General features: G+C 37.8%; 1 protein-coding gene across 10 annotated transcripts in view; it reads left to right on the forward strand.

The window, feature by feature from the left end:
* ncam1b (neural cell adhesion molecule 1b) overlaps window positions 1-14,494 on the forward strand; it is a 74,400-nt gene that overhangs the window by 49,622 nt on the left and 10,284 nt on the right. For 7 of the 10 annotated variants that reach the window (XM_063492857.1, XM_063492858.1, XM_063492861.1 and 4 more), the window contains 8 exons: window positions 1,881-1,910; window positions 5,473-5,623; window positions 5,793-5,980; window positions 6,327-6,423; window positions 7,891-8,061; window positions 9,578-9,706; window positions 13,423-13,547; window positions 14,113-14,293. In XM_063492857.1, coding sequence (XP_063348927.1) covers window positions 1,881-1,910; window positions 5,473-5,623; window positions 5,793-5,980; window positions 6,327-6,423; window positions 7,891-8,061; window positions 9,578-9,706; window positions 13,423-13,547; window positions 14,113-14,293 — 1,072 coding nt within the window. The remainder of the gene's footprint in view (window positions 1-1,880; window positions 1,911-5,472; window positions 5,624-5,792; window positions 5,981-6,326; window positions 6,424-7,890; window positions 8,062-9,577; window positions 9,707-13,422; window positions 13,548-14,112; window positions 14,294-14,494) is intronic. The other 3 variants (XM_063492859.1, XM_063492860.1, XM_063492867.1) reach the window with 1 other exon arrangement.

The following is a 14,494-nucleotide window of genomic DNA, read 5'->3' on the forward strand; positions in this document are numbered from 1 at the left end:
GACGAGGATGTGAATGAGGTGGTTATGTTCCACACTGTTAGGTTGCTTGTTTTAATTGGGCTACTGCTCTTTCTCAGTACTGATGATATGCAGCCAACTGCTGCTTGTAATGATGTAGGGTGGACAGTGTATTTTATTGTGCCAGTAGGGGAGTTAAACTGCTCTTAAGAAAGGGCTGAATTTATATTCATGCAGTAAGCTTCGGACATGACTCTTCTAATAAGAATTTTATTGCCTCCTCTTTCTACCTTCGGTATTGGCTTTATTTTTCACCGCTAAGGAGGATTAACGTTCATCAGTGATATTACTACTTAACCATTATAAAACAAGATGAAGTCAACCACACCATATGTCCTTTTGGAGTGATTGTGAGGAGACAATATAGGGGGGATTTTTAGATGTGAACATTGATGGTTTGAGTCACTTTTTTTGCCCTACAGTGATACCACCATTTGCTTTCATTTACTTGACTTTTCTTGCAATTGCGCCTGATGAAATGGCTGTTTCTCATTTTCCTTGTTAAGCTTCAAAATTGTTTCACTGCGTAGGCCATCACATCTCATTGTCATGCTTAACATTTTCCTCAGCATCATAAAATCCACACAGCATGCTGTCCAAAAAAGCTTTGTTTTGTAAAGACGGGCTTTGCAGTCTCTTGTGATTTAATGTGGCATGATGTCTGCCATGTTACTTAGGTGTGACGTTTTGTGTGCTTTGGTGTAAAATTAATTCTTTATTTCATTCGATGTGTTACTGACCAACATGTCGATGATAATCACTTGTTTATCTAGATAAAGGTGATTTTTTTTTTCCTTCCTTTATTAGACTGTAACATGGTCATTTTCTAAAATGTATGTGCATATATTTGCTATTATGCCGGGATAGCTAAAAAACAGTATTCTGAATATTTAAATGTAGTATTGTTTTGGTCAGTTAGTAAAGCTTCAGTGGATCCATTCTTATAACACCAAAAAAACGAATATTTTAAAAGTCCACATCTAACAAGGAGAAAGCCATTATATCTTTTATAGCTTAGAAAATTCAGTATTCATCATGCAAATCACATTTCCTGGCTGTTTTAAGGCTATTTTTGAGTACAATCAAAGCATATCAGTGACAAAGGAGAAAAAAAAGAACTTCATTTGAAACCATAGTGTAAGTAACAATGAGCAGAACATTGGACTTTCAAAATTACTTAAAAACGCCACCTGTGGGCTGAGATTTATTTCCAGGTCTCACATGGTGTGGCGGACGAGCTGTAGCAAATTGCTTATTTGAACCTCCTTCATTGGTTATTGAGATATCAAGCAAGTGTTGTTAGAGGGCTTGATTGACTAGGGTACTAACTTGCTTCTCGATGTTGGGAGGGCTTTTTTATATTCATAGATAAAGAGTAAATTCCATTCTTTTGGGCTCACATTATTGCTTCAGCCTTCAGAAATGGATTGTGAGGCGATAATTGCTGTATTACCCAAGGAGACATTACTCTGTTGTTACAGCGTACCAGACTCACCTCTTCCTGATGAACCAATAACCTTATTATCACGAAGCATTTGTGCTATCATGATGCCAAAAGACTTACTTCACGTACAGGCAGGCACAGACTGTAAACATCCCCACAAAATTTCCCTTTCAAAAGAAACTCCTGTCCTCATAAAATAGGCTTCCCTTGAGAGAACATCTAAAGCGTACATCTCGTTATGTCTGCAGACTCTTAATTTAGTAAATTCAGACATTCAGCTCAGGTACTTTAGATGCATAAAAAATAAACTGGTCATTTAACTGGCATGCAGTGTGCAACATCCCAGCTTTGACAGGATGAGGATTGCTTTCTAAGAATTGCTCTGCCTTTTTGTTTGTCGTCTCTCTGTCTTCTACAGGCATCATGGACTCGGCCTGAGCAACACAAGGTATTCTAAATGCATGACTTTTTCCTACACCCATCCATCTTTCATGTCAGGGGAATCTAGTTCAATTCTGGATGGATGCAGATCAACATTCTTGATCAAATAAGGTTGGGGGAGAGCATAAGCTCTGAGAAGCAGTAGCAAAACAGGACAGTGCAAGTCTGTGTTTCTTTGCTCTCAGTGTTCCTTAAATTTCTTAACACATTGCAGCCTATTTCAGCCTTTTTTCTTGTCTTTCTCCTGACCTTTTACCTGTCATGCCTGGACATCAGCAAAAGCGTTTTATTACGCGCATGACAGTTACAGTTATACCATGTGATCAACTTGTCTTCTGCAGAAATAGATTTTGTTCCTCAGATCTCTCTGTCCCCCCACCCACACATCCTGTCCACCGCTAAATCTTAATTATAACTTCAAAGTATACTTTTGACATTAGTGTATACAGTAGTTTAATTTGAACATGGCTAAATATGTATGTAGGAGGAAATAAAAGCTGCCTTTGTGCAGCAACAGAGTATGAGAACAAGCGACTGTTTCTGAAAGAAAGCGAAAATTGGCAGTAAGTGAAAGAGCTGCCCACATAAGCTTTTCTCCAATATACAGCACTTCCCTATAGAATGTGTTTTACACACGAGGAAAATGGTGACAAAAAGAATGGATTCAGACTCTTGAAGAGAAGTGATCGCTCACACAAAGCAGTGCCTTGTTGATCAGCCCATCTCTGTTTTAGGAGCAAGATCAGATATTAGGGTTGCCATTTCTATTTTTACTTCATTGCCATTTAACAAGATATGAATGTGTATTCTTAGACCATTCGGTTCCCTAAATAGCCATGCGGTTTTATTTTTACATTGCAGGAAGCACTGGACATCAAGAGAATTGGTCTTTTCCTTTTACTCCTTCTGCTAATAGGTTTAAGAAGGGGTGTTTCTAACAGTCGGCATTAATTATTCGGTCGTGACAGCTGTTGATATTTCAGTACGATTGTCAGCTGATACGCATTCATTAATAGCACCTGCAGAAAGTGTGGAATAAAAAATCTCACCCACCTCACCACAGGAGGGGAGGAAGAGCCTTTCTCATCAGGCACATGCTGACAGTAATTGCTCAGTTTGTGTATAACTATGATTTACACATGGATGCACTTGGGTTTTTGTGCATCTGCAATAATAAGCTGTTGAATTTGTGAATTGGAACACTTTTACCTTGAAAATCTGAGCAAAATGAATCATTCTGAACATTTACATTAATGATCTGCTGATTATATTTAAATTAGGCAACCCCAAAAAGCTCAAACAGCGTATCCTAGTTGCTTGAGTTTTCCATTTTTTTAAAAGACTGATGATCTCAGCAAGTTCCACTGCTGAACACATGCATTACTTAAAAAGACAGAGTTATGCCTCCTTTTTTTATTATATATAAGAGGAGTATTTTAGTTAAATGTGGGCACTCATATCTGAGCAGCATATTTGTGGTTTCAGGTCACAAATGAAATGGTTTACATTAATGGAAAAGGCAATCACTTTGAATTACTCACTTCACATTTTCACTCACTTCACATAATTATATTGTTTTAAAAGTTCACCTGTGCTCTGAATTGATAAGTGCGCATCTCTCTCAAAGACATCCCATTATAAATTGCACAGTGTGGGGGGTGGGGTGAGGGTGAGGAGCCATGTTTGTTGCAAAGGTGTAGGAAACTTAGTGTTCATTTGACAAGCCTCAGAAGGGAAGGTGATTTTGTACTGTGGGCTGTTTAATATTTGGTGAGACATGAGTTTAACATGTCTTCAATGCAATCTCAATTTTATGCCCTGATGCTCCCTCTGTGTCTCTTCTGTTGGTACAGCAGAAGAATCTGTGGGAGAGCTCTGCTGTCAGTTTGGTTTTATTACAGGAGCGCACATGCGAAAGTCTTCATTTTCTCATAGACGTGCGAAATGGTTTTATGCCTTTTTATGCAAGGAGCACAAAATTCAGCACGGATGTTTCCAGTAGACAGCTACTCTGGTGCACTATGAATTTATACTGAAAATATATTGTTATAAAAAATGCATGAATCACAATATTAAGTTGCGTGAAGGCATACATTTTCTTTGCTAAATAACAATATTCATGATGGGTTTCATATAGGAAACGAGAGGCTGTAGCTCTGGAGAAAAAGCTCATACTTTATCATAAAATAATGACACAAAAAAAGGATTCCATATTGGAGTCAACTCACTTACTATGACACATAGCTGTGCATAGTGTGGCATGTTGCACAGACGCAGGAGTCAGAAACAGAACCACAGGGGTCGAGTGAGAATGCTTCCTGCACAGGGGTCACAATACAAGGGTAGCGTGTTATGTAAGTGTCTCCCTGGTCCTGCTACCCGCTATGCATAATGAATGCCCCAGACATGCTTTGTCTATTGAAATTGAATACAAACTAACAAGGGTTTCTCTTACATGGCTGCCCAGGCTGGGCCCTAATTCAATATGTGTAAAAGCATTCGGCTATTGTTTTGCCTGTAGCTTGGATCAAAGCCATGAAAGCAACCAAAAGGGAAGCTCAAATATTCAGCCCTGCAGCACCTTGTTAAAGGAATAATTCACAAAAATGCTGCAGCTTACTGTGTAAGAGCTTTGTACTAAAACATGTATAAGTCCCAAATCCACAGAGTTTGTGAATAATGTTTAATTATGCTAGATGTTATAGATAGGTTCAGTAAAAACATCTGTCACAAGACAATAATGTCCAGAGTTTGTTTGAAATATTGTAATGATAACAACATAACAGGCAAACTGAATCGTGGAAAGGGGAAATTCAGCCTGTCTGAAACTTTACACTCTGGCAGTTAAGTGTCACATGGCAACAACAACCACAACAACACAAAGTTGTTGACCCTGTTTGGAAGCTACTCATGTTTGGATGCTGTAACACCGCATATCAAGTTAATGAAACCAGGTTTAGAGAGGGAAGTGCATTTACACATCTCATTAGCCAGCTGTCTGTTATTATTTGAGTGGTTTCAGATGCTTTGTGACTTGGCGTGTGCTTCCTCTTCCTCACTGACACTGGAGCTGGATATAGGTTCAGAGAGTTTTGCAACCTAATACAGTCCGCAACACCACAACATTTTATTTTTAAGTAATCAACTTAATGAAATAAAATGTTGTGGGGTGACACTAAATCCAGTGTCTTTAGTGTAAAAGTGCAAGCACCACACGTAAGGTAATGCTCTGTCTACCAGTATGCATCAGCATATTTCACAAGTTGGTAAGCCCTGTGTGTGAAAAGCCCTAGATGGTTTCTAATGCCTTCTGACATCAATTATTGAAAAGCTCCCCTGCACTGTCAACTGGGTCCTTATGTCTCTGCAGCTTTACAGAGCAGTCTGTGCCTGTTTCATTCTTTCAGTTTCTGTTCTTTTCTGTAAAAGTGGACTTTAAATACTTTTTTTAAGGTCACATGTTTCTGCATAATTGTATTCTTTATGTAAATGTGCATAATATCTATTTATAAGAACAGATCTAACTAGTTTCTTTTTACTAAACAAAGCCATTTTTTACTTCCATTTAGAGCCCGGATGGAAATGTAGTGGTGAGGAGTCACGCTCGTGTGTCCTCCCTCACTCTGAAGTATGTCAAGTATACAGATGCTGGTCAGTACCTCTGTACAGCACACAGCGCCATCGGAGAGGATTATCAAACAGCATATATGGAGGTCCGCTGTAAGTGTTTCCCTCTGTCTTTATACAAGTGTTTAGCCCTACAAAATGAGTACACTCATGCACTAGTCATTACAAAAATAGCACTGCAAGTAATTATGACTATTTATAACTGAACTGTTAAATAACACCTGAAATAGATTGACAGGTTGAATCCGTTTTTATTTCCTAGATACTCCTAAGATAAATGGTACAGTGGCAGTGTATACCTGGGAGGGAAATCCTGCCAATATCAGCTGTGAGGTCAAGGCTCATCCCAGTGATGTCTCTATTGTGTGGCTGAGAGACGGGTTGCAGCTCCCCAACTCAAACACCACCAACATTAAGATCTTCAGGACTCCCTCAGCCAGCTACCTGCAGGTACGAACACCCGTGTCACACCATGACTTAATCCCTCTTTCTATCTCTCTAATGAATGTACATATACACACAGCGTGCACAAACACACACTCTGAACCCCATGTGTCATCAAGATTTCATGAGCACAGACTTGAAGTGTAGGGTTTTCTTTCAGCTTCATTGTTGGAAAAAAAATATCTCATGAATAATTCAGCAGCAGGAGAGCTCACAGCAACAAATAAAAATAGGCTACTCTAATGGACAAACAAAAAGGTCACCTTCAGTGTTTGACACACAAGTTAGTTCATCTGTTTTGGTATACTGCCCTTCATATATTTACTGCTTTATTTCCCCCCCCCCCCTCCAGATAACCCCCGAGTCTGAAAATGACTTTGGAAGCTATAACTGCACTGCTTCAAATGAGATGGGCACAGAGTCCAAGGAGTTCCTGCTCATTCAGGCTGGTCAGTGGCAATGCCGTGATTCAAAATCCATTCTTACTTTGCATTTATAGTGTTTGTGCCAATATTTTCAGCATAATTAAAATTTGAAAATAAAAAACAAGCAGCCTTATGCGTGATCGTGATTCAGTAACAGCTTAAAAATGATGAGTAGGTAAATTTCATTAGATCACATAGTAGTTTTTGTTTCAGGTTTTTTAAGGCTTCGGGAACAGATTTTTTTTTATTTTTTGTTATCCATGATCAAATCGCATTAGACCAAAACATCCACCATGACGTGAGATTACACAGATCAGTGTTTGTATCGATGGCTGATAAATTGATTAAGATGAAAAGAATGTGTAACCTACATAATAATGTAATGTTCCCTCTGGTTATTCTACAACTAAACCTTACCTCTACCTCTCACCACTAACATTGCACTGTTTGCAATATAAAGTAAAAGACTTTTTTTATATTAAGGTATAGCATTTTATTGTAACCATAGACATACCATAGACTTCCCAGACAAATGTACCATTAGGCAAATGGAACAGAGAGCAGAGAGATAATGCCACTCTTAAGCCACAATCAGAAGTGAATTAATTGAAAACACTACATTGTTCACTCAGAGCCGAACATGGGCAACCACAGTAATTACAGTGTGCCTTTTAATTTAGAAGATCAAAGTGATGCAATACAAAACTACTCACACTAGAGTTTGTGAGTTCAGAACAGCCACCATTATTCAGATGTGGACAATCACAGTAGGTTAAATACTTTTAAATAATGTAATTTTCTCTTAAATAAGCCTTTCATTGGTGGCTGAAACAAAGTAAACCTTTTTTAACAAAGGCAGACTGTAAATGAAGAACTAATTGTCTAATCATTGTGTACATCACAGGATGGATCCTTTTTTATTTTCTAAACTTTAATCAAAGTACAATTACAGAAGTCTTTGAACTAGTTTTTGCATTTTCTTCAGTTTTAATATTCACTTTAAATTTAAAGATTAAGCTTTGCTTAACTCACTGCAAGGTCTTTGAATCCATGAAATCTCCTTTTTCAATTTAAAGTTTTATCAAACTCAACAGTCTCTCAGAACTTTTGGTCTTTTCAAACATCCAACCAGGCACTTACTGTTTTTTTTTAGTGGCTTTCTTTGTGGAGTTATCATCTTTAGGGCTGACTTGGGAACGGCTCGTTCTTGAATCTGTTGGTCATAAGGAGCGTTTAAATGTTTTTTCCTGCCTTTTATTTTCTGAAACGATGTCAATAGTGTACAGAATTCAGTAGAAGAGAACCAGACTTACTGTCACGATGAATCACAGATTTCTTACGAAGATGAAGCGGTTTTTAGATGCACTGTGGGGCCATTAGGAGCCGTGGGCTCATTCTGTTACTCTAATGGAACAATGGAGTCTGACAATGCTGGTGTGCTGCAATCTTAAAGTTTTTATTGTAACTGCACTGACTTTTTCCCCCTCACAGAGGTTCCGTCAGCTCCATCCATCGTGGAGGTGAGGCCATTCTCCACCACAGCACTGATCCAGTTTCAGGAGCCTGAATCCACTGGAGGCGTTCCTGTCCTCAAATATAGAGCTCAGTGGAGGATGCGTGGCAGAGGCAGCTGGGTGCAGAAAGTCTATGAAGTCCAAGATGGTAATAACACAGAAACATGATTGTGATGTTTGTTTGTTCTTTAATGAACAACTAACTACATTTTTTTTAAAAATATTCAAGTACAATTCAAAATAGATAGAAATGCATATTAATGTTAAAAATGTTAATTATATTTTTCACATTTTGTTAAATCATATCAGAAAAGATGACCTGTATTAAAGGAAGGAAGGTTTGCATTCAGCAGCTTTTTGTTTTATAACCAAAGCGATTAAAAGGCTGTGTGAATGTAATTTCTTTTCTTTTTGACAAATATGTCCATATATGCACTAAAACGTAATTTATAGTTGTTGATACCCTCGACACAGAAACATGGCTTGGTCATGAAGTCACAAAAGGGAGAGCAGCCAAACTAGGTCACGTATGACAAAATAAATTTGGATCCCTACAGTTGTTTGGACACATACTGTAAGACGTTGAAAATATTTATTTAAATGAAGATGACAGCCTCATTATTATTTTGATATCACAGATCAGGATGAAACAGTCCATTTCTGACTGTGTTGTACTAGATTGGGCTGGCATATTAGTGCCATAGCAGAAACTGATGCACAAGAATCAACTGCTATCAGCCAAATATAGTAAATTTACAGCACATTTTAAGTGAAATAGTGGGAAAGAGGTAGGAGACAGTCTTGTAGTTCACACTTTGTCTAGTTTTGTGCTGACCACTGCCAGTAGAATTGAAGAAAAGCACCAGCTGTCAGTCTCATGCAGTCCTGGTTTAGACGTCTCATGTGAAACTCAATTATATCGTCTGGAACACCCTCATGTCCGCACTTACAGCCTTGGTTTTTGTTACAGATACAGCTGTGGGTCTTCACCTTCACAGTGAAGGCAGGAAAGTCTTTCGTGTTTCCTGTAGAAACATGATAATTCAAAATGATGAAATCATGAAATTAAGGTCAGACTAGGAAAACCGACCAACTCACAGTACAGACATAGCAAAGCCTACACAGTGCACATCTCTGCCCTGTACAATGTGGTAGGACAGAGTTTTAAGAGCAGTGGTAACAATGGCTCCTTTCCTCTGGTGTTTGTTTCCCCTAAATGTCTCCTAGAAAGTAAAATACAAAAGTTAATGATTATTTCTAAGAAATAGGTATGAATTTAGTTTTTTGTTTTAACCTACAAGTCACCCCTTTAGAAATGAATTAACACGGAAGTGTACATAAAAGCAATATAATTTATATAAAAAGCTTGATCAAAAGTAATCATCATCCCAAAAGGGATCATTACATTTAAGCTGACAGTGCAAGATATAAAACAGCTGTCACTTCCATTTCTGTGTTTGTCTAGTTTTAGACCAACTCCAAATATATTCATCAGTTTTTCAAACATTGTTGGAATGAAATGCGAATTGAGCTAATCGGTGTTTGCTTGGGCAGGAATGAATTATGCATATATTGTTGGAACAGGAGATACGTTTGTTTTAGTGCTCACCAAAATGATCAAGGTGTTTTCAACTGGGATTGCACTGCATCTGCTGTTGTAACAGGCTCCATTGGTGAGGTAACAGTCACAGGCCTGAAGCCAGACACAAGCTACGAAGTGAAGTTGTCAGCCGTCAACGGCAAGGGTGAAGGTGAAAGCTGCAACGCTGCGTTCTTGAAGACGGAGCCTGTTCGTAAGTGGCACATGTTACAGTTTACAGCACGCTGTAATGCTTTTAGTATACCTCTCTGACCTCTTGTCTTCACAAACATATTACCTTCAGTCTCTCTATAAAAACTCGCTGAAGAGTCGGTCCTATAACTGTTTGGAAGATGTCACAAAACCTTTCACCTGTCTCCTTTCATTCCATGTATGTCTTTTTAAAACAGTTTTTCCGTCTCTACGAAGCAGCTCTCTGACCTTCTTGCTTTTATTTGATTTTTCTAGTTTATGAAATACTTCTGCCATAACCAAATCTTTAAAGCCAGATTGCTTGTTTTTACATATGGAATTAAATACTGATTTCATCACATAGGTATCATTTAGAGCCATCTGCACAGTTGCTTCAGATATCCTGTTTTAAAGCCATGTTTCAAGCCCATCGTGTCATTATATTGACTTGCAAACCCTGAAGTGTGATTTCATCCTTCTGTAGAAGCCAGCGATGCAGTGAAACCTCAACACATTAGTTAGTTTTTAGCGCCCTCTGTTGTTTGGCAACAGATGTTTTTTGAGGGAGTGCTGGTATGATTTATATATTGTCTATGTACTGATCATCTCTCCTTCTATTTTACCATTCTTAATCATTGATTTTTTTTATCCATTTGCTCTTCTGTCTGTTGTATTCATCAGGCCACACTTACAACAGTAAGTGATTCATTTAAAATGCATTAATTAAAAACATTAAAAAGATAGCTTTATAGTTTTATATATATATTGCTATTGAATTATGTTGTTATTGAATGGCAAAGGCAAAAGTTGGACTTAAACCCCTTCTCTCTTTTTTTTTTAGAACTAAGATCATAATTAAAGGCCAGATCATTAACATTTTGTCATAGTAATTGATAAAACTGAACAAATGTCATATAAGTTTGCTAACATATCAAATGTGATAGAGGTTTGCTGAAATATTTACATAAAATACTGTCAGAAGAACATCACTTCAAGCTACCTTTTTAGACCGTAAAGTGGCCTTTCATTTTCATGGAGGCTGGCTCTGTCTCCCTACTTTAAATGTGGCAATCATTTCCTAAAATGATTTGTTTTTCTTCCTTTCTGGAGCCATCTGACAGAAATGTGTCTTCCTGAATTCTTCAGTGAAGTGTTATTAGAGATTCAGGTGGTCATTTGTGCAGACAAGTGATTCTGATTGCCTTTCTTCTCTTTTATGTCCCTAGACGGCATTTTTCATTTTTTCACTGAAGACACAGGTTTGTTCTGTAGTGGGGATAATAGAAGATTAGTTTTTACTGCTGTAGCTGTTTCTTACCCAACAGGATAACCCATCACCCCTACTGATTAGCAATGTTTGTAATCCCGCTTAAGTATTTCAAAAGGTGTATCGTTTTCGAGAAACTGTGACCTATAATGTCATGGCCATCAATGCAAACTCCTCCGTCTGTTACACAGACCGATTAGGTTTTTAATTTTACTTGCATCCCATGAGTTTACAGCTGATTTATCCCATTAGTATTAATATAATTTTGATGTGCAGCATGTGAATTAATTGGCTTAATGCAAGTATGAGGAATCCGAGCCAAATCTCTGCATTTCAAAAGCTGCACATTTTCTCTCTGGCTTCAGCTGTTTGGTGTAGTTTGGGAATGTTTACACTCGGATTAGGCCCATCAGCAATGATTAATCAGTTAGCTGCAAATTGTCGAGAGCATAAAGCTGCTAGATGTCTTCTGCACTTTTCTCATTTAGAATCCAAACAGAGGAATCCCTGTGCAGTTTGTCAGCATGTGTAGCTGTGATTTATTATCTTTCAGTATTGGTTTGTCTTTGGGTCACTTCAGTTTTCTACCCTCGACCTGTACCTGTGTTTTGTTGTCTGTTATGCCTTTCATGCTCTTCCTCCTCTTTCAACCACTCACATGTGTCATTTTATGTCTCTGCGACTGTTATTTGGCTTGCATGTTGCTGATGATTCCCTCCACTCTGCAGAAGGTAACTTTCTGTTGCAGATTCCTGACTGACGATTCCTAACTTGAACTAAAGAATTCAGCAAATAAAACAACACATAGTTTGCTTCTGCAGTCGTGTAACACATTAATCAGTCATCTAGACATTTGCCTGAGCAAGATAAATCTAAACGTAGAGAATGAGAATGTATTTATTGTTTAAATAACAGTCAGCAGTGTTTACTTTTAGCTTCACTTACATAGTATTGATAGCCTGTCACCTGAAGGATGTTACCTCCTTACTTATAGGATGTGTTGCTATAAATCTAGTGTAATAAACATAGACAGTATCTTCCAGCCATCCCACAAAATACTCATCCTTGCAGCAGGCTTGCTGGTATATATTTTCTATATTTTTTTAATCTTATTTAACCTGAGGCTTGAACAGCTTAACATTTACTGACTTTATCTAATCCTGAATGTTAACCACTGTGCACATCTTTCTCATTACCTGTTTGTAAGTGCATTAAACTTTAGAGCTTCAATAATTTGTTGATTAATCAAATATCTGAGACAAAACAAATCAGCAGCCACGTTCAGTGTTCCAGCTCATCAAATTTGAATGTTTTCTGAGATTTCTACGACAGCAAACTGAAATTTAGAGTTTTGAACTGTTGTTTAGACAAGATATTTGACTTTACCTTATACTTTGGAAACTTGTGACAGACACTTATGAATACAAACCATTCCTGAAATTTAGACTGCTAGTTACCAGAAATACAGGATTAATTGTTTACTTCTCCATCAGCTCATAGCTGATGATTCGGCTCCACTTAGTAACCCTGGATGAAACACTAGAATATTTTTAGGTCACTGAAATCAGTCTGTAGTTCTATTTTAAGCAATTGGAAAAATGATATATGTGTACTGTGGCAGAACTCAATAGTTTAGGTTGTAAAACAAACAAATGACGTCTAGTTTTCAATTACATATCAGGTAGCCTATATGTGATGCTAATACATAATTTCAGTGGTCTCATTTGATGCAGAACATTTTAATTTTTTAATCTATCTGGAAAGAGAGTTTCAACTACCCCCCCAGGACCTCCACCCTGTCAGCAATGGACACAAAAAGATGTCAGAAAAATACATTTGAAAAATAAATTTGAATAAATTTAAATTATATTGACTACATTTTTATTAGACTTAATTGGTGTTTGTTATGTAATCAGTGTTTAATAGATAAATGATTACAGGTTTAAGACAGACAAGACATATGTTAGTATAATTCTGTGCAAGTTGCATGCCAGTAGGCACAACTATACAACAATTAAAGACAAACCCTGTTATTGTGCTGGAACTTGGCAAGCTTGTATACGTATTCTTAGTTAATGATAAATAACTCTTTAGCCTGAAGCCTGGTGTGACACTGGTGCGATGTCCATCTGCAATTCTTTATGCCAATTGATGTCACTCAGCAACAGCAGCAACGCACAGCAACTCTGATGAATCAGATAAGCATGTGGCTGTGTGTCATTCACTAATTAGTAACACAAGCCACCCTTAGGAGAGCGTTTAAGGGAGGTTAAGTGACCTAAAAGGTCAACAATAAGGGGAGCATCCAATATCAAATTTTGGACTCTAATGAAAGTTTTCTTTTTCCTTTATTTCAAAATGTAAAAGTGGACTGACAGAGCTGCCTCTTTCAAAGAAATAACCCTCTAGCTCGCTGCACCTCTTGAAATGAGCCATTAAATGACCTCCATCTTGCTCCTGTGTCCCTGTAGGGAATCCTAATCCTCCTAAACTTGAAGGAGCACTTCAACGTAAAGGCAACTCCCTCAGAGTCAGCTGGATCAAGCAGGATGACGGTGGCTCTCCCATCTTACATTATCTTATCCGTTATAAACCAGTGAGTATGGGGATTAAAGAGCAATTGCTCCTTCTCAACTAAGGCATCTGCTTTGATAACTGATTTAATCATTTAAGTAAAACGATGAAATATTCTCTGAACATTTACTGCTTTACATAGTCTTAAGATTGCTTTTTTTGTGGGTTTTAGAATGTCATGTGCGTTTTACGCTATTTTATATGCCAAAAATTCTATCAGTAACTCTTGATCGAGTACTTAATCATCAGTGAAAGCAGTAATTTAGTTGCAGCGGTAATAATGATTCTACCAAATCCTTGTAGTTTCAAAAGCACTGCAAAAAAATTTTAATTCTGTGATTTTCAAGCTGTTGTTAGGGCTGAAATTGTTATTTAATACCTGATTTGTGGACAGAAAATAGAAAAACAGTAGCTATTCTCATAATGAATAAATTATTTTGGCCAAACAGACACAAATTTTGATTGCGCAGAGCTCTTACAGGTGTTTTTTGAGCAATTTGAAAACATGCTTAAAAATGTCACCTTCACAAGACCAAATAAAGTTCCAACCCTGAATGCATGCACTGTATTTATCTGTGTCTCCTTAGGTGCAGTCTTCAGAGTGGAAACCAGAAATCCGGCTGCCCAGTGTCAGTGATCACATAGTTCTCAGTGGGTTAGAGTGGGACACAGAGTACAACATCTATGTGGTGGCAGAGAATCAGAAGGGCAAGTCTCAACCAGCAACCATGTCCTTCAGGACTTCTTCAGAGCCAGAGGCCATCCCAGGTACCGTACCTTCCCCCGGTCACTCACACTAATGTGGAACTAAACAGCCAGAAAACTGAGGAGCCAAACTCAAACCTGAAAACCAGAGCAGCTTGTTCTATTTTTAAATCTGGAGCGCTGATGGGTGAATGACAACTAAATAAATCTATAGAAAAAATAAATAGATTTCGTGGACGGCGGTGAGCCAAAAATGATTTTCCG

The sequence above is a fragment of the Pelmatolapia mariae genome, linkage group LG14, assembly GCF_036321145.2.
Source record: "Pelmatolapia mariae isolate MD_Pm_ZW linkage group LG14, Pm_UMD_F_2, whole genome shotgun sequence".
NCBI lineage: Eukaryota > Metazoa > Chordata > Actinopteri > Cichliformes > Cichlidae > Pelmatolapia > Pelmatolapia mariae.